Below are 21,527 nucleotides of genomic sequence, written 5' to 3' on the forward strand. Positions count from 1 at the left end.
GCTTCACCACTATCAACTGAAAGCCCTGTATATTGAGAAGAGGGGGGTGGGGGAGTGAATAGCCTAACGCCACCCCAAACCCCTTATTTAGAAACAACAACTTTAAAGACATCTCTGGATCAATATGAAGCTCTCCTAAAAGGTTTCCAGTGGATATCGAGATCTTAGCAGAAAGACTAACCAGTGATCCAAAGGGATAAGACAACGGCCGATAAATTGATGTACATCCCTAATAATGATACACAAATTACCCCTTCTATAAATGACATTAGTTGTTGAAAAGTATTGACTCCTAAAAAATGGCCCAACCAATGAAAATTCAATAAAAGTCCCCAAAATAAGAAAACTATAAAACTTTGGGGACAAGAGTAATAAACAGCCCAAGTGTCCTCTCCCTCCCTGAAAACTAATAAACTTACTAGCATAAAAATTTCAGATATTTTTGTATTTTTTCTACCAAATGTTTGTTTAAACAGAAAAATGTTGAGAATATTTTTAATTTCTGTTTGTGCCGTGTGGTGCTGTGCAGCGGAAACTGGTAAGATTTTTTCTCGTATTCATTCGAATCCGGTGGATAGAAACCGGTTCTCATCCATACGAAAAAACTATGTCTGGCATCGTATTATATCCAGTTTTCTACGAATATAGAAATGTACAATCATAAGATTAAAACCAGTTTTTTTAGCCGGTGCCTCCGGCACCTCGGGGCTAAAAAAACTAGTTTTAATCTCATAATTGTACTTTCTATATCCGCGGAAAGCCGTTTATAATACGATGCGAGAAATAACTATTCTCGTATTCATTCGAATCCGGTGGATAGGAACCGGTTCTCATGAATACGAAAAAACTATGTCTAGCATCGTATTATATCCAGTTTTCTACGAGCTAAAAAAACTAGTTTTAATCTTATAATTGTACATTCTATATCCGCGGAAAGCCGTTTATAATACGATACGAGAAATAACTATTACAGTATGGCTTCGAAACCGATTAATATCATCGTATTATAGACAATATTCCAAAGAAATTAAAATAAAAACCATTAGATTATTACCTGTTTTGTTAGTTAAGGCTTACGACCCCTCGCAGGTAACAAAACTGGTTAAAATCTTATATTTTTTTATTTTAATATCCTCGGAAAGCTGTTTATATTACGATGTGAAAAATTACTATTACATGTGTAGCATCTTTATAAGTATCCACTTAACTCACTGACTCATTCAACCATTATATTAGACTACTCTTAGAGTCATATCAATTAGATTATATAACTGAATATGTTATGTAAAATTGAATAAAGGAATAAATTTATACTCTATCTATCAATCAATATATCAATCTATCTATCTAAATATCTTTTATTCTACTTATCGTTTTATCAATTAATCTATCTATCACTCTATCTGTCAATCTATCTATCAATATTTAACTATCTATTGATCTATCTATCAATCTATATATCTTTCATTCAACCTATCATTTTGTTAATCTAACACCCAATCTATCTATAAATCTATTTATCAATCTGTGACCCAATTTTCCACCAATGAATCTATTTAGAAGAGAAGGAGCCCTGTATTGAAACTCCTGAAGTAGGAAAATATTTTTCTTCCCAAAACTTTCCAGATAACTTCAACAAGGTAGGCTAAACTCTATGCTACTTTAGATCTTTCAAACGGCAGGAATTACAAATAGAAAACAAATATATAAAATATTCAAGTAATGCCAATTTTAATCCTTTTTTAGTGTTTACTAAACGCAGTTAAAACATATCAACATTTACTGAACATGATATAAGATTTTATCTATTCTAACATTGTATAACATTTTACTATTCTTTTTCAGGATTATGATAGCAGACAGGGTGTCAACTGTACTTTCCAATTAAAAGTTGAGGAAGGAAAAAAAGTGCTTCTTACTTTTTATAGCATCGATGTAAGTAACTGTTTTTTATCCATTTTATTATATCCAATCAAATTTAGCAATTTTAAAAGCGAAGTAGGATTGGTCTGTCCGTCCTTTTATCTGTCCTTAATTAAGAATTGTCATCTTGATTTAAAATTGACATTATGATTTCTGTAACAGTTAGGCACAAATTAGAATACATGTTGTTGTTTCATTCTAACTAAATGAAAATAAAGCAAAAGAGTAATGTTTAGTTTTGGGTAGTTCCAACCTTAGACCTTAACTGAACAATAAACTAAGACATTGAAAATCATGTAGATTTTGAAAACCAGTTCTCAGCCATTCTGAGAAATCATGTATGGCATCATATTACAGAGAATTTTCCACGAATGTTGACATTAAAATCATAACATTAGTTCATGTTTTGTAAGCCTTGGCCTCCGGCCTCCTGGGGCTAACAAAGCTGGTTAAAATTTTTCATTTTAATATCCGCGGAAAGCTGTCTATATTACGGTTGTGATAAATAATTATTATATTCAGTTATCAAGCTACTGTGATGATTCCTATCTGAGAATATTGAATTTTAATGAAACAGATGAAAATGAAAGGGACAATTCTTACTTGTGTGGAAAATCTTTCAACAACAAAAAGGTAATTTACAAAATTTCTTTAATAGTAGAAATTTGCAGGGGTCGGCGGCCGCAGCCGCTATCAGCTGCGCGGCTTTCTCGGCCACCAAGCCTCTGCCTTGAGGGTAACTACAAGCATTTCTTATATTTGAAGATCTACCTTTTCTTTCTGATATACATTGTTTTGTTAGTCTATTCTATAAGTCTATCCTTATGATAGACTTGCGGCTACTCCCCCTAGAGGCCTCTAGTGGCACTTGATAACGGGAGAGTTGAATTCGATAACCTAATTTTTCTAATTTAAATGGGATAATTTTGTTCTAGGGCTATTTCTCTTGAGAGGTTTGTGGTACCATCCCACAAAATAGTTATAAAACTCCAGAAAATCAAATCAGTTCTGTAGTTAATATGATCTTTTGGTACAAACAGACAGACAGACATCCTGTTACTTTATCATAAGAATTGATGAATAAGTTAATGTTCAGGTTCTCTCTGAAACAAATAAGTTGGAGTTCCAATTCTACCACCAGAGATGGTCGGTAAGTAAATTTATATTCAAATACTAATTCAGGGACGTCTAAGCTTTATGTTTTAGGGGGTAAAATTAGGGGTTTCAAAGGTTTGAGGGGGATAATCTAGTATATTTTTTTCTTAATTTTTACGGATAAAATGAGGGGTTTCAATGTTAGGGGGGGGGGGGGGTAAACACCCCTTCAATATTATTTTCTTGCTCATTAATCTATAAGTTAAAAGGCTAAACTTAATTATACATTAGAAATCAGACGAAGGTTATTTGTGATTAATAGTCCATTTCTTTCCTGATTTATCCATGTTTTATTTAAAATTGAAGAATTTTTTACCTAAGCCTTTAGCCGCTTATTGGAATATTATTTAAGATAATATCATATTTTTCCTGTTAAATGAAAAAGACTTTTGGGTATATTTGAAGAGGTTTAAGTTTTAGATTATAGTTTTTAAATATTGGACTTTAAAAATATATATTCTTTGAGGTATGTGCAACTTATATCCTAAATATTGCTTAATACTGTTACATTATACTCTTGTAATATATATTTTAACAATAGCCTGAAATAATGACATATTGCATATGTTGGTACAACTCAAAAAATGTTAATATTTAATATCTTTCATTCTAAAGAATAAATGCTGAAGACAAATTGCGTGAAACTATTCCTTTACAAGTTATACCTCTCTATGTGAAATCAACATAATACAACATACCCAGCCATTTTAGAGATTTTAATACAACATATAAATTTTAGAGTTACAAGGGCTGGTTGGCCAAGTATGAAGCTGTGGATTCTCAGATGGACATTAATCAGCAAGGTAAATATACATAAAAAAAATCTTCCAAATAATTTTGTAAAAATCTTCTAAATATTTTAACAATCATTTTGAACATCACAATTTATATCAAGCATCATATAAATACTTGTGAGTTTGATTAAATATATTAGTTATAATATACTTAGATAGATGAATAGAATATTATATGTATTGATATCTAATAGATGTTGGTTATAATGCTAAACAAATTAACAGATGCAAAGATAAATAGATGTATCAACATATGTATTGCTAGGTATAGTTGATAGTTAAATCAATGTAACATTATAATGACTGAAACAAGGATAAATGCATAAATTCGTTTGATAAATGAGTGGACAATAGCATAAACAATTGGTATATACTATTATTTAAAGTAGTAAGCTTTTGTTGTCTGTCTCACTAACCGCTAATCTGATATGGTTCTCCTTTACAGTGAAGCTGTTTACAGGTCCAAAGAAGGTTTTTTATTATTTAAGGGGAGGATATCTCCACCCTTCAAATAGAATATAATAGTCCCCCGATTTTTTTTTTTTAAACTTAAATTAAACTGGGGGTAGGTCGACTTACTGCACTTTCCCCCTCCCTCCTCAATTAAATTGGCCTTAGAGACTTCTAGGGGCGTAGCCGCTAGTTGATGAATATAGAAGGTAAACAAACCCTATAGGTTACATTAAAAATAAGAACAAAATAAATGACAGATTAAAGTCTACTGTGCCAGAATTGGTATATAATTATATTATTTTCAGATAAATACTTGGTGCACTACCCAGGCAACTTTGTCAAGAACAGGACAGAACAGATTTGTGTCGAGTCATTAGATGGTCAACAGTATGATGTTACTGTACATCTGATTGGCAAAAAGTAAGAATAGATAAATAGATAATAAGATAGATAGACATTTGGATAAATATGTGATGAATCTCTGTGTATGGACAAATTGGTCATAAGTAAGCTTAGATAGATAGATAGAACGATAGATATATAGATAGATACAAGTATCAAAGGATAACTATGTGTTGAATCATTAGATGGGCAACAGTATGATGTCACTGTCCATCTAATTGGCAAAATGTAAGATTAAATAATGATAGGTAGATGGATAAATTGATCATAAGTTAGCTTAGATAGATGGATTAACAGACAGATATATAGATAGATACAAGAATTAAAGGATTAATACATGTTGAATCATCAGATAGTCAACAGTATGATGTCCATCTAATTGGCAAAAAGTTAGATTAGATAGATAGATAGATAGAACGATAGATATATAGATAGATGGAACGATAGATCTATAGATAGATACAAGTATCAAAGGATAAATATATGCTGAATCATTAGATGGACAACAGTATGATGATACTGTCCATCTGATTGCCAAAAAGTAAGGATAGATAGATAGACAGACCGATAGATATATAGATAGATACAAGTATTAAAGGATAAATATGCGTTGAGGTTAAAGAGACGTCGACCCTACCACTTTCAATTTTGTTAAGGGGCGATTTCTCTCGGGAGGGTGGTGGTGCCTTCCCCCAGGTCCTGTACACTGTACAGGAGAACCATATCGGTTTTGCAGTTAGGAAAACTCTTTGGTACAGAGAGACAGACATACATTCTGTTACTTACTTTTTTACAAGGATAAATTCCTCTTTTAGTTTTGATGAGCCTTTCGGTTTCGGAAGACCTCCATTACCTCCAGTACCCAGACCTGTACCATTCTCCAGCAGGGCTGCACTCAGTGAGGAGTCAGGTAAATTGCCAGTGATCTTAAGGGATAAAACAATGGTCTATAAATTGATGTACATCCAAAATATTGATACACAATAATACCACTTATATAGATTATAGTTAGAGGGTTCAAAGCTTGGACACTCAACCTAATGAAATATGGTCCTCAAAGTTGTTAAGCCAACGAATAATAAAACATTATTAGAAAACTTTGGGGACTAGTGTAATAAACAGTTAAATACCCCCCTCCCTCCCTGGTTAAATTGTCGGTCTAAATTTTGAGGTTCCACACTGCAGTTTGTCTTTCAAACTTTGCAAACAATAATTTAAAGCTTTTAGGGGATAATTTGTTTTCCTCATTGGGTATTTATATTTATTAATCTATCATTGACTTATCTCTTAAAATAATTCTGTTAAATTAGGCTCATAATTAGTATTTATATTTTATTGTATCTAAAATGATATACTATTAAATGCTAATCAAAGCTCTTTCTAAATAAATAAAATTAATAAAATGTTTTCCAGTATGGCTTCGAACCCGATTAATATCCGGTGGATAAGAACCGTTTCTCGGCCATACTTAAAAACATGTAGAGCATCGTATTGCAGACAATTTTCTACAAATATTAAAATGAAAAATAATATAATAAAGATCAGTTAGCCCGGTAATTTGACCTTTAATAGCTAACATAACTGCTTTTATTCTTATAATTTTTCGTTTTATTATCCGCGGAAAGCTGTCTATAATACGATGCGATAAATAACTAAGGTGCTGAATATTTCGAGCCTGAAGAAAATGACATCCCTGAGTCTACAGAAACTATAGGTAATAATTTATTTCAATTCATTCGCAGCAATATCCGCAGCTGCGTTCAGCGGTCCTCCATTCGATTCGCAGCAATAGCTGTGCAGTTTCATTCAATCCATGTAGCGAAGCTAATCTATAATTTGATAGGTTCTCCGTCCGTTTTTCGCTTAAGAGAAACTAAATATTTCAAAAATTGAATATAATTAGATATACATATATGTACATATATAAAAGGGAAAATTTGTTGTAAATTTAGCTTTCTAATATAGACCTAAATTATTAGTTAATTAATTTATCCAGTTAAAGGGAAGGTGAATGGGTAAAGGGGATGTATAAAGAAGGTAGCCAGCTACGAGCATCACTTGAAAATCTGGTGCAACATCCAGGTGATAATATATCTATTATTTTAGAAGGAACAAGTGAGGAATGTTTGGAGATTAAGACAACTATGAAAGCATCAAGAGCTATGCTTAGAATCTTAATTTCTGGTGATAATGGTTTTAATGAAGAGTTATACAGGTAAATTATTCATTTTAAGTAGCAAATCTACTCTATAATTACAAATTTTCCGTATGTATGTCTGTTTAGAGAATAGATATTTAACGCATTATATTATAAACAGTCTCGGATATTATAATTTAAAATCATAAGATTAAAACTGGAATTAATATATATTTTTATTTAAATATTCTTGTCTGTTATACTAATGTAATATGCTATACATGATTTTAAGTATGGATGAGAACCGGTTCTAATCCAGCAGATTTTGATCGGTTTCGAAGATATACTGGAGAATAATTTAAAGTAATCAGATGTTTATCTGCCATGATAGTATGATGCATGTCTGTATAAATTTTGTATATCTTGTCCATTTTCCTTCAGATTTTAAGCCTTTTAGTTTTAAGCTTTAGAATATAATTTGTGTTGTTAAACCATTTTTTAATGATTTAATTGTCTATTCATTTTATTGCTCCATTTTATGAATATTATTTGCCTTATATAAAAAACCTGTTCTCTGTGTATCTGTGTGTACTAAAAATATCTCTAACCGATCAACCCATACTGTTCTTTTTTAAAGTATAGCTTTTCAAAGGTCCTGGAAAGGTTTATAGCTATTTTAGGGGAGGGTTCCTGTCTAAATTATATTATATTTATACTTTTTCTTCTTGAAACTAAAATAAAAAGAGGGGTCATGTTTAACCCCTCACCACCTGAAGTGACCCTAGAGGCCTCTAGGAGCGTAGCCACAAGTAAACGAAATAATAACAACTTTATATTTGCTTTTAGATTTGTGAATGTTCATACTCCAAAGGATGAAGTTTTAATTCAGACAGACAAAGGAACATACAAAGCTGGCAGTAATGTTACTTTCAGGTATACATAGATAGATAGATAGATAGGTGTGTGGATAGAAAGATAGATAAAAGTTTAATTCAGACAGACAAAGGAACATACAAAGCTGGCAGTAATGTTACTTTCAGGTATACATAGATAGATAAGTATAATTGTAACTGAAGATTGCTTAATGCATGAAACATGATGTTTTACAAATAAACTTTTGTTCATTCTATGTGGACTATAGATAGATAAGTAGATGGACAGATAGATAGATTTATAGATAAGTAGATATATAGATGGATAGAGAGATAGATAGATAAAAGTTTAATTCAGACAGACAAAGGAAAATACAAAGCTGGCAGTAATGTTACTTTCAGGTATACATAGATAGATAGATAAGTAGATAAATAGATAGATAGATAGATAGGTAGGTGGATAGAAAGATAGATAAAAGTTTAATTCAGACCGACAAAGGAAAATACAAAGCTGGTAGTAATGTTACTTTCAGGTATACATAGATAGATAGATTGATAGATAGGTGTGTGGATAGAAAGATAGATAAAAGTTTAATTCAGACAGACAAAGGAACATACAAAGCAGGCAGTAATGTTACTTTCAGGTATACATAGATAGATAGATAGATAGGAAGATAGATGGATGTACAGATGAAGTTGGTTAATCATGTTTGGAAAGAAAAATACAAGGCTGTTACTTTAGATGAATAGATAGACATGTGGTATTATAGATAGCAGGATTAATAGGTTGTCAGATAAGTTAACAATCAAGCTTATGAAGAAAAAATATAAAGCAGACAGAAATGAAACTAAAGATTTAAATAGACAGAAAGATAGATATTCAGAATTTTTCATATGTAGATTGTATAAAGATAAAGTAAAAACTCTATGTAATAAAAAGATTTAAATTTAATCTTTTTTAGGTGGATCACTTTGGATGATGAACTGAAGGTTTGGATTATTTTATCTTTTAAAAATTTAGTAGCTCTTTTATTGTCATTCAATTCGAGGATACAAATAAATTACTCTTAACCAAAAGTTAAAAAAACACGTTTTGGCATTCTGCAACTAAAATACTTTTTGAGTAATATTGAATCATGATTTGTAACTATGTCTAAAGTTTTACAATTTTGATTAACATAATTGGGTGTAACATTTAAATCACTCAACATGCCAAACTCTAAGGAGTAAAAATTCATTGAAGTAATTTTTAAGTTACTTACTTCCAAATTAATTCTAAAATTGGATTAAGATTAATTATATTTCCTGTATTTAGAGCTCTGGTTTGAAGGTTTCCGAGATAAAAGTAACAGATCCTAAGCAGAGAATTATCAAGCAGTGGAAACTTCCACAGAATGAAGATGGCATTAATCAACAGGTGTGATAATTTAATTGATAGATTGCTTGATTTATTATTTGTTTAAAGGTTAGACTGGGGATTAGATTGATAATATTAAAAGGATAAATAAGAGATGGATAATAGATTGTTTATAAAATCATTGATAGATTGAATTAAAGATAGATTAATAGATTTTCTTTAAATTGATTGATAGATAAATTATAACATAAATTACTGCTAGACTAATTTCTTCACTATATGAATTGTATGGATTTGTTGATAGTTAGATTAATATTTGGATTATTTCATTTAGAAAGTAAGCTGATAGATTGGTTCATAAATTGATTTATATTTTATTGTTATATTGACTATTACATTTATTGATTATTGAATTAATTGATAGATTTCTCTTTAGGTTTATTAAAGATTTTTAATTTTTAATTGATAGATTTGTCATTAGATGTACTTTTTAATTGATTTAAAATTTTAATGATAAAAAGGAATTACAATTATCTTTATTTGGAATTCAGTTATTTGTCCTATTTGAAGAAGCTCCTCTTTTAATGTATACCGCTGAGTTTTGTGTGACGTCATTAAAATTGTTCTCTAAAGTCTGTCATAAACCGCAGAATTATTCATAAACACTTTAAGCGAGTCCTTAAAAGTCTAAAACCACTGAAAATTAAATATTCACTCCATTGTCTCATCCTAAGATCCCTGTGCACTTTAAGTTTGATTTAAAGATTTATTTATGTGAATTGAAATTAACTTTATTTTTATTTCAGTCCTTTGCTCTATTTGAAGAAGCTCCTCTTGGCAGGTATACTATCACTGTCAAAGTTGATGATGCCAGAGAAGTTGAGGCTAATTTTGAGGTGGCTGAATACACTCTTCCAAGATTTGAGATCAGCCTGAAGGACCCCTCTGCTGTTGTTCCAGGTTAGATAAAAACTAAACGATAATCAGTTTAGATCTCATTTTTAAACAATTTGTAATTGTATAATGCTAATGCCTGTTAAGATTAAAATAATCTTTTCCACTATTACTTACAATAAAATTAATGAATTGATATTTGATTTTTTAGTTTATTGTCCTCAAAATATGCATTAAAATTTGAGTAAAACTACTATTGCCAATTTATGAATTTAGATTTTGACAACATATGGAATATTTAATATAACTATCCAAATTTCATTCTATATCTATCAATCTTAAAGCACCTGGAGATTTTCTGCTAAATAATCTTGATATTGCTATAAATCTTTCCTATCTAACTATCAATGTATCTAGATTATGATAGAACTTGAATTATATTCTAATATCTAATTATCTATATATCTTTCTATCTATTTATCTATCTATCCAGGTACTACTGGAAGGTTTGTGATTGTACTTGGGAGGTGTATGCTAATTATACCCTTGGTTCTCCTATGATATTTATATCGATCTAATTATCTATCTAACTATCTATCTAGGTTCTGATAGTACCTGGAAGGTCTGTGCTGACTATACCCATGGTGCTCCAGTGATATGTCTATCTATCTATCCAGGTTCTGATAGTATCTGGAAGGTTTGCGCTGACTATACCCATGGCGCTTCTGTGAAATATCTATCTATCTAATTATCTATCTAATCTATCTATCTATACAGGTTCTGATAGTACCTGGAAGGTGTGTGCTGACTATACCCATGGAGCTCCTGTGATATATCTATCTATCTTACTATCTAATTATCCATCTATCCAGGTGCTGATAGTACCTGGAAGGTCTGTGCTGACTATACCCATGGTGCTCCTATGCTATATCTATAAATCTTTCTATCTATCTATCTATCAAGGTTCTGATAGTACCTGGAAGGTCTGTGCTGACTATACCCATGGTGCTCCTATGCTATATCTATAAATCTTTCTATCTATCTATCTATCAAGGTTCTGATAGTACCTGGAAGGTATGTGCTGACTATACCCATGGTGCTCCTGTTCCTGGCTCTATCAAGGAAAGCTTATAACACATATTATCCTTGTATTAAATTAATGGTATGTCTGTCTGAAAGATATTCAAAACTGTTGACCGATATGTTTCACCTTTACATTGAAGCTTCTTATTGGTCCTGAAAAGATTTTATAACTATTATAGGAAAGGGTACCACACTCTCTCCCAAGTTTAATAGCCCCTAGAAAAAATGCCCCCCCTAGAATTTTTTTCCTTTAATTTTTGAAACAAAATTAGAGGAGAACGGGGGAGTTTTAGTTCGACTAGGTACTTGGATGGAAATTGTAAAAAACTCTCAAACAATTAGAATTGAGAAGGCTTGAATAAAGCGAAATATATTTTCTAAAAAGAAGTATGTTCTTACTGTGTGGTAAGCTCTAGCCGCGCGTTTTTTGAGATAAAAATATTTAATGCTTTATAAGCTCATGAACTCCCCCAGGCATCTTTCTCCATAAGAAGAAACAGATGGGAAGATGGTCAAAGGGATTATTTTAACAAGACTGTTGACAAGACATCTGAGGAGAATAGCTGCACTGATGTGGTTTTAAGGTAGATACATAAATAGATAGACTGATAAATAGATAGATAGATATATTAATAAATATATAGATGGATAGATTAAGATTGAAGAAGATTTTTCGTTTGATTTTTTAAAAACGGAAAAGTCTAATTGAAAAAAATCTTCAAACTTATTTTTTAAAATTTTCCAAAATAAATAAAGGTTAATGTTTGTAGTTTTAATTTAACTTCTGAAAATTCTATTACTTTTGTATTTAGTATTTGTAGAAGCGAAGCTAAACTATAATACACTTTGTCTTCCTATCAGTCCGTCCGGAAAAATATGTTCTTTTCTTGGCTGCTATTTAAGATAAACAAGTGAATATTTTTGTGAATATTCCCTACACAAAGAAATTACATTTTCTGTTAAGCGAATTTTGTTTAAACTTCTTATGCTTCTTTAGTATCAATGAGTTATTTGAGCAAACAAAATTTAGCATAAATGGATATTTAATACCTAGGAATTTAAATATCCATTCCATTGCAAAAAACGCGATATTGGGTTTGTTAAAATATCCATTTATTTGGCATTTTTCAAGAATGTCAAGCGTGGGAAAATTTTTCGAGTGTGGGAACCATTTAATTTGATTTAAATGGTACATATGATTTTCATTTAAATTCATTTTTTTGACCCGTGAGAAAATTTTTTTAACGTGAGAACCATTTAATTTTCATTGAATTTCATTTTTTGGAAGTGTGGGAAAAAACGGGAGAAAAAATATGTTTTAGTATAAAGAAATGTTCTATCAGTTTCAAACCTTTTTCATTCGATAGATCATACTGACTTTGGAAAAACTGTCAGACCGATTTTTGAAATTCAATCTGTGAAAAAAGATATTCAAGTTTTAATTTTTTGTTTTGAAAATATTATTTTACATGTATTGACGCCATCTTGGATTATGATAATTTTTTTTTGTTAGAAGATTTTTTTTCTAAAATATTTTTAAAAAATTAACTTTTTACAATAAAAAAAATCTTTGAACTTAAATTGACCAATAATTCAAAGATTTGTTCTCTTTGAATTGGAAGATTTTTTATGATTTTTATTTTTAATGTCAAAAAAAACACAACAGTGAAAAAAATGAAAATTAAATGAAAAAACGTTTTATGATTTTATTCAAGAAATTATTTACTAACATCACCTTTTTGTTGCAATAGAATGTTATTTAAGCAAACAAAATTTAGCATAAATAGATATTTAAATCCCTCGGTATTAAATGATGAGCTAACGCTTGATCATTTAATACCTTGGGATTTAAATATCCATTTGTGCTAAATTTTGTTTGCTTAAATAACTCATTTATGCTAAATTTTGTTTGCTTAAATAACATTCTATTGCAACAAAAAGGTGATGTTAGCAAATAATTTCTTGAATAAAATCATAAAACGTTTTTTCATTTAATTTTTATTTTTTTCACTGTTGTGTTTTTATTTGACATTAAAAATAAAAATCATAAAAAATCTTCCAAATCAAAGAGAACAAATTTTTGAATTATTGGTCAATTTAAGTTCAAAGATTTTTTTATTGTAAAAAGTTAATTTTTTAAATATATAACAAAAAAATTATCATAATCCAAGATGGTGTCAATACATGTAAAATAATATTTTTTTTTAAACAAAAAATTAAAACTTGAATATCTTTTTTCACAGATTGAATTTCAAAAATCGGTCTGACAGTTTTTCCAAAGTCAGTATGATCTATCGAATTAAAAAGGTTTGAAACTGATAGAACATTTCTTTATACTAAAACATATTTTTTCTCCCGTTTTTTCCCACACTTCCAAAAAATGAAATTCAATGAAAATTAAATGGTTCTCACGTTAAACAAATTTTCTCACGGGTCCAAAAAATGAATTTAAATGAAAATCATATGTACCATTTAAATCAAAATAAATGGTTCCCACATTCTAAAAATTTTCCCACGCTTGACATTCTTGAAAAATGCTAAATAAATGGACATTTAAACAAACCAAAGATCGCGTTTTTTGCAATTGAATGACACTTTATGTCTGTTTAAACGTTTTTTTTTTTTGGTTTCATGGATGTTTTTGTCCTTGTTTGATTGTTTATTATTAGTTAAATATACATATATATCTATATATATTGTATTATAGACAGCTTTCCGCGGATATTATTAAAATTATATTAATAAGATTAAAACCAGTTTTTAGCCCCAAGGAACTAACAAAACTGGTATTAATTTTATGATTTTTTATTTCAATATTCGTAAATAATTGTGTGTAATACGATGCTAAACATGACTTTTCAGTATGGCTCAGAACTGGTACTAATCCAGCGGATATTAATTATTTCTGTTTTAGTTCTGAAGAACTGAAGGACCTGACCAAATCTTACTCTAAGAGTACCATCAATCTGGATATTGAATTCACAGAAGGTTTGTTTTATCGGTGTTTTTCCTCAAATAGAATATTGTGTACAGAACCCCCATCCCCCTTATTTTAAGGGTAGAAGTTTTTCGTTTGTTTGTAAATTGATTTAAAGTTAAGTTAGGTTATATTAAGTATTTGGTAGTCACGTAGGGTTATGACACCGAAGGTATATACAATAGAAATAGAAGAGTAGAAGAATATTCTGAACCCTTTTTTCGTCAAATCTAAGAGAGAACATTTCTAGCAGACAAAAGTATTGTTTACTTTCGACTCAAGCTGATGTGGATTCTTAAAAAATGATAGACTCGCTATTCGATAGTGAGGCAAAATTATTTTTGTGAAAAATCATCCAAAAGCACATTAAAAATCTACAAAAATTAAACAAAATCATATGTTAATAACCCTCTTAAGATTTTATTTCATTTTTGTAAATTTTTTTATTCGATTTTGGAGGATTTTTCACAAAAATAATTTTGCCTCACCAGCGAGTTGCCAGCCTAACTTTTTTTTTAAGAATCCAACTTTGTTTCAAGCTTTCTAATTGTAAACGAAATTTTTGGGCAATTAATTCTGATTCCGCAAAGCTTTCTACTAAGAAAATATACTGTTAACAGCTGACTTTTATGTATGTATGAAATGAAAAAAAACATGCCTTCGTTGCAAAATGTGTACACAATTTCAACCAATGAGATCCAATGTAAATTCCGATGTGATTCTCCTATTGGCTCAATCAGACATTCCCTCTCTTTCTTAGTACCTTTATTGTATATACTGTAGGGGATTTTTTTCCTCCGGCTTTTTTTGAAATTCAAGTAGTCCAGTTGCAATCATTATGCCTTTTGGTGAAAAAATACTTGTGTTAGAATTTTTACTATTTTGGATAAGTATTATGCCCAGTAATTTCACTTTAAAATTTTGACGCCCCCTTATGGGGGTAAAAAAAACATTGCATCAGAACTATGGCTTCATGGTGCTCCCTGAATAGGTCTTGAGGAGTAGAATCAGGAATTTTTGAAATTTTCAAAATATTTTGTTCCTAGCCTGAGAAAAGTTCAAAAAACCTCTAAAAATTGGACAATTTTCACCATAAGGCATAATAATTGCAACTGCACTACTTGAATTTCAAAAAAAGCCGGGAAAATAAAATCCCCTAATATAGGCCCAGTAGTGATTAGGCATATGAAAAGTAAAAAGTTTGATGGTCAATTTGAGGGAAATCACTCTTTCTTCTAGCTGTGGTTCAACTACTCTATAACAAGAGTATGTCATTAGTAAAAAAAACAACATACATATATCTTTTTTATTTATTATTATGCTTCATAAAATTAATAATTTAACTACAATGCTTTATGATTGTTAGTTGTTTTTGTGTTACTTGCAATTTCTTTTAATACATTCTTATTTTGTCACAGATGTATAGCAGCGACTCTATTATATAACTCACTTTGTTTATTAAAACCAGAGAAAATGGAATAAGATTCTGACAAACAAATCTAAAGAAAAATTTCTCAACAACTCCCTTCCCTTTTTTCTCCCCTTCTTAACCAATCACCTTTAGTTACATACAAAACAAGTTATACGCCAACTTTACCCGAACAAAATAGTACATTTTGCGGCAATTTCAATTGGAATTAATTGACTGAATAGCAGCCCCTGATTTAAATGTATGTCTTTCTATACTTAATGGGAAGTGTAATTCAATTGGCTGCTATTAGAGATAGCATTTTATATTTATGAGCTTTGCTGTTTATAGATGTTGTCATCCTTGTAAAAAACAAAGGGAATAGTAGCTCTCGCAATATTGCATAAAAATTTAAGCAAGCGTCCAGTCAAATGCGCTCATTAAGTCTAACTGTTCTTAATGTTGAACGAACGCATAGTAAAATTAAATGCATATTTTAAAACATTTTGACCTAATAAGCGAATTTCACTGGAATCTTACTCAAAACTTTATGCAGTATTGCGAAAGCTACTTTTCCCTTGTTTAATCTAAATAACTAATCCTATTTTTCCAATTTTAGATGGCACTGAAGAGATTCAGACAGCTAGCAGTCGCAACACTCTAGGTAAACATTAATTATTCTTTTAAATCAAACAAGTCAGATTTCTTCAGAGGTGAATCTTCAAATGTGTAGCCGTTGCCGCTGCCAGAGGTACAGCCACTAACCTAATAGCTATCAAATTGGCTACTCGTGGCCACGGCTATATGCGATCTTTAAATCACAACCACTTTTTGAATTTTCATGTTTTATTGGCAGCACTTGCAGTGGTGTCGGCTACAGCTACGGCTACGACTACGGCCACGACTATGGCCACGACTACGACCACAGCTACGGCTACACATTTAAAGATCCAGCTCAGGGAGGGAGGGGACATTATACATGCTTTCAAACTTGGCTTGGAAATTTTAGTACTTTTATCATAATCTTTATTTGTTGATTCATTAAAAGTTTCTAAACTTCTCAACCAATAATTGTAATATACGTAAGGTATAGTTTTCTTTGGGTCATTACATATAATTGGCATCAGTTGTTTTATCCCTTAAGATCTCTGGAATTGTTTTTTTTTAATCAAAGAAAATCTACTGATCTACATATCGTCATAGTCGCGTACATTGTATTTTTTTCTACTTAATATTTCTTAATAGAGACAGCAATTTTAATAATGTTTATTTAATTTTAGCGAAGCAAGAGTTTCAAATTGAATTTGGAAGCAGCACAAATAACTTTGTCGTTGGTGGATTTCCCTACACTGGGCAAGTGAAGGTGGGTTCAATGTAATTGTAGGTGACAGGTATGATTCTTCAAAACAGTAAAAAGCACCTAGCCTGTGGTCGCCTTTTTTTTACTTTTGGCATGTGTAGGTCTTTTGGCATATCCTCTTTTGTAAGGTTAGATATTTTTGGTCTTATGAAGGATTAGGTATTTTGTTTTTATGTCTTTTGTAAGATTTGGCCTTTTGTTTTTAGGTCTTTTGAAGGATTATGTATTTTGTTTAGGTCTTTTGAAGGGTTAAGTATTTGTTTTTGGGTCTTTAAAAGGTTATGTCTTTTGTATAAGTAAGTCTTTTGTTTTTTAGTTCGTATGTAGAATAAGATATTTTGTTTTTAATCTTAGGTCTTTAGTAGCTTAGGTAATTCAAAATCTGCTTCCTGGCTACTACTGCTGAGCCATATTCTTCATATGCAAATATCTTTTACGGTTTTATGGGATAGTTTACTAAGAGTATGTCTTTTATAATTAGGTATTTATCGCGTCGTATTATAGTTAGTTTCCGCGGATATTGAAATTAAAAAGATCCACACTAGTTTTGTTAGCTCCGTGAGACCGTAGGCTCTGACTGACAAAACTGGTTTTGATTTTGTTATTTTTATTTTCATATTCGTTGAAAAATGTCTGTAATATGATGTTTTACATGTTTTACAATGAATCGGTTTTGAAGCCTTGCTGGAAAAACTTTCAACTATATTTATTACTAGGTATCAAACTATGATGGTAAGCCAAGGCCAGGAGAACAACTGAAAATTTGTACCAGACTATTCAGAGATCTACAGAAAGTCAGGAATCAATTCAACAACATGTGGAATTTTAATGAAGGTGAAGACTTATTGTTTTTAGCGCATCTACTCTTAATTACAAGGATGTGCCTGAAAAGCTTTATCAATGTTTTATATAAACACATAACATATTAGTTAATCACATATAGATTACCATAGATAGGCCAGTATTACCCATATATAGAGGTATATTGGTAATAATAGGCCTGAAAATGCTTAAAAGTGCATTAAAATTGCCTGAGTGTTGACCATTTTAGCTATGTCTTATGCCCTGAAGCGCGAGCGATAATTATACTAAACTGTCAATCAAAATTAGACTAAAATCTTATATAGTACTAATTTATAGAGGGTATAAATAAAGTGAACTAGATGCGAAGCATTTCTTTAAAAGGTTTGTCTGTATGTTCAAAGTATTTTGAAATTTAGATGTCGCATCTCCAAATCGACTATTTTAAAGTTAAATCATTATGCGAATGAAATGAAAAAAAATGCCATTTTATACCAAAATTTCGACCAATAACACGACAGGATTGTTCTTCCACCATAATCCTATTGGCTTAATTGGATAATTTGTCTCTATTATCTATATTGTTGTTTAAATCATGTGTTTTAACATTATATAAGCTTATTGGCCTTTTAATTATATGGAGAAACAAAATTTGAGAAAAAAAATGAACTGGCAAATGTTATTAGCCTCCATGAGTAATTTATAGTCCTTTCAGCTGCTCAATTGTGTCAGTTTGTGTCGAAGAAGTGTAAGAGTGTTTGTTGGAGGAATTTTCAATACAACAAAATTTCCTTATTGTCCCCAAGCTGCATAGGTAACCAAAATTGGGATATTCTCGCATGTTAAAATGAACATATTTTCTGGGTGTAAAGCTCATGTACAATATTTTCCTATAATACTTTTTGGTTTTTCCTAAATAAAAAACCTCCCACTTTTTATTAATTCCAATGAAATAGAGGATTCTTGGGGCAAAGCTTATCGTAATACAATAAATAAATGTATAAGTAAAATAAATAATATAATTATAGTACATAATAATTAATGTATAATAATTATTTATATTAATATAATACAAAGTAAAACATCAGTTTGTCCTACTGAATATTAAAATTTACTTTAGTTGTGCTTTTCAGGGACTAAATAAATCTATTTGCAGCAAGTTTTTTTAATTGTTTAACATTTAAATTCATATTTGATGTTATAAATATTAACTTGTAATAAGGTAAGTGTGAGCATGTAAAGTAACTTATCTTAGTAGACAGGTTCAAATTCCCAAATGGTTACAATAATTTTTATAGAAATTTGGATCCCAAAATGAATATATAGTCAGCTCCCAAATTCTTAATACTTAAATTTCTTAGTAGGAATACCTTTAAGAAACCTACCCCGGTGTGTAATCAATAGTCACGTACATGATAACAGAACAATCAACTCAGCAGAGAGTGTACTAAATTACTTTGACTTATTTTGGAACACTCGGCATTGCGGCAAGAGTGGGTTAATAAAAAGAAGCTCTTACATGACAATGTGTCCAGTCAATGTGGATCTTTAACTGGCCGACCTAGTGTCTAAACAAAAACTGTGTTAGCTACTCACTTCAATCTCTAAGAAACGCACAGAAACCAGGGCTCGGCAGCAGCCTGTACACATCAGTAAATCAACCTTTTACAATATTAATAAACATATGAAACTCTAACCCAGTACCAAATATGGCAAAAAAATCCAAACAGGTTTAAATTTTAGGCTTAGTCGTGGCTGAAGAGCCATGGCAGCTGCCGAGCCTCTAAAATATAAATGTCCCCCATGTTTATGTTTATAATTATTTAACTAGATGACTTTATCTCGCGGAAAGAGCATATTGAGAACCTTACTTATGCAGAGAACTGTAAAGAACACACTACTGACAACTCTGGCAACATAAACTTCTTTGTTAAACTCAATGGCATTTCAAAGGTAGGTAGTTTATCAGGGATCTAAAGGAATACGACAATGGCCGATTAATTGATGTACATCTGTAATGATTATAAACAAAATTACCCCTTCTGTAGATTAAAATTAGTGGTTGAACCGTTTGAACACTAAACTTAATGGATAAACTAATCAATATTCACTAATGTCCCCAAAGTTGTTAGGCCAACAACAAAAACTTTGGGAACTATTGTAATAAACAGCAGATTGTCCCTCTCTCTTTGAATTTTATAGTAGTTATCAAGGTATGAGCATTTAAACTAGATGGGGATTTTTTGTGTAGATTCCCACAATCATTAGGGATATTAAGGCATATCGAACTACTTTTAGATTTATTTGAGCTGTTTTCATTTTATATTATACTCTTCTACTATAATATAAAAAAAATTTATTTCATATTTTCTTTGATGAAAGGATTTTGTCATAGTATCATAATTTAAGAAAATAGGAAAGATTTTAAAGACAAATGAAGCTTTTAATTTTGTTGATGAATTTATATTTTGCCATAAGAAAAATAAGAAAGGTACCTAATTTTAATTTTAGGAGGTGAAGAAACTGAGTATTAAAGTGAATCCTGTGAATTATCAACCCAAGGTAATTTTTTAAGCTTCTTTATGAATAGAATAATAAATTCCTTCAAATATTCTTCTTAACAACCTGTCGGCAACTTTGGTAACATTGCATAATAATAGTCTGACAAATTGTGACATCATTTGTCCACCAAATGCAGTGTACTAAGAGATTACCTATTACCTTATTTTGTTGGGATTCTCCTTCGATTGCAAGTGATCATCTATAGAACCCAAGTGAATTATTCGCTTGTTATATGATGTAATACTTTAACTCCCACTATTGGATATTAGGTTACGTAATATCCAACAGAACTTTAATTGCACGACTTTTGTCTGAGAAGTCAGAACTGTGCATGGTAATGAGTTGCTCCTGTTTCTGGGCCAAGGCACCCCCCCCCTACCCTTAACTATTTATGATATTCACCTGACATAGCAGCAGTAGTAATCATTATAACGTCTTTACTTTTAACATGGTGTCGGGCTGAGATTCGAACCTATCACTTTCCAATGACAAGTGGATTCGCTGCCAAAGTTGGGGGTAGTACAATGAGACACTTGCATTCTGTTTTCCCAACCATGAGCATTAAATACTCAAACACTCTATCCTTATACTAAAGTAACAGGATGTCTGTTTTTATGTGTGTTTGTACCGAAGGATCTTGCTAACCACTGATCCGATATGATTCTCCTTTACAGGGTAGCATCTTATAGGTCCTGGGAAGGTTTATAACTATTTTGGGGGAGAGAGTTCCGACCTGCATAGTATTTCATCTTGACTGCCCACAGGTAGAACTTTAAAGTTTGTTTCTAGCCATTCTGTGTTGACTTCTGCAAACATTTGAACTTTATTTACACACAGTTCTTATTCTTATTCAATAGTTTCTTACATCAATGGTGTGGTAAACCTAAAAAGAATAGATCATTAGACTAATCCAGATATCCTTTACAATAAATATATTCATTTGATTTGAAATTAAAATTGATAAAACAAAACTCTTGGAATTATTTTTGATTTGAACTTTTTTTAGTGACAGAAAGTTTTTGTAAAAGAAATTGATTGAATTTAAATTATTGAAGAAAGAAATTAAAATAAATTGGTTTACAATAATAATTAAACTTACATAGTCTTTCTCAAGCATCTTTTACTTCAACATTTCATAGCTGTCAACATCAATAACTTCATTACTCAATGCTTGTTCATCATTACTTTCATCATCTTTAGTATCATCATCAACTATATTATCATCTTGATCAGATCATCAGCAATCAACTCTTGTCTCATCATCTAGTAATCCTCTGTCAATTGGTGCTCCTTTGTCAGCTTGTGATTGTCGGCAGCTGCAGCTCTAAAATGATATACTTGAGGAGCTG

General features: G+C 30.8%; 1 protein-coding gene across 1 annotated transcript in view; it reads left to right on the forward strand.

Annotated features, from left to right (window-relative positions):
- Positions 1–381: 381 nt before the first annotated feature.
- LOC145333731 (alpha-2-macroglobulin-like protein 1) overlaps positions 382–21,527 on the forward strand; it is a 63,141-nt gene continuing 41,995 nt past the window's right edge. The window contains exons 1-23 of the mRNA XM_080178943.1: positions 382–538; positions 1,561–1,640; positions 1,846–1,935; positions 2,446–2,556; positions 3,020–3,073; positions 3,818–3,881; positions 4,631–4,745; positions 5,543–5,637; positions 6,385–6,441; positions 6,834–6,942; positions 7,711–7,797; positions 8,699–8,726; positions 9,052–9,153; positions 9,900–10,053; positions 11,042–11,107; positions 11,543–11,654; positions 13,985–14,058; positions 16,075–16,119; positions 16,736–16,818; positions 17,532–17,649; positions 18,332–18,430; positions 19,448–19,569; positions 20,128–20,178. Of these exons, the coding sequence (XP_080035069.1) occupies positions 481–538; positions 1,561–1,640; positions 1,846–1,935; positions 2,446–2,556; positions 3,020–3,073; positions 3,818–3,881; positions 4,631–4,745; positions 5,543–5,637; positions 6,385–6,441; positions 6,834–6,942; positions 7,711–7,797; positions 8,699–8,726; positions 9,052–9,153; positions 9,900–10,053; positions 11,042–11,107; positions 11,543–11,654; positions 13,985–14,058; positions 16,075–16,119; positions 16,736–16,818; positions 17,532–17,649; positions 18,332–18,430; positions 19,448–19,569; positions 20,128–20,178 (1,974 nt within the window). The 5' untranslated portion in view covers positions 382–480. The remainder of the gene's footprint in view (positions 539–1,560; positions 1,641–1,845; positions 1,936–2,445; positions 2,557–3,019; positions 3,074–3,817; positions 3,882–4,630; positions 4,746–5,542; positions 5,638–6,384; positions 6,442–6,833; positions 6,943–7,710; positions 7,798–8,698; positions 8,727–9,051; positions 9,154–9,899; positions 10,054–11,041; positions 11,108–11,542; positions 11,655–13,984; positions 14,059–16,074; positions 16,120–16,735; positions 16,819–17,531; positions 17,650–18,331; positions 18,431–19,447; positions 19,570–20,127; positions 20,179–21,527) is intronic.

Source organism: Acartia tonsa, chromosome 12 (genome assembly GCF_053477335.1).
Source record: "Acartia tonsa isolate MP-2025a chromosome 12, ASM5347733v1, whole genome shotgun sequence".
NCBI lineage: Eukaryota > Metazoa > Arthropoda > Copepoda > Calanoida > Acartiidae > Acartia > Acartia tonsa.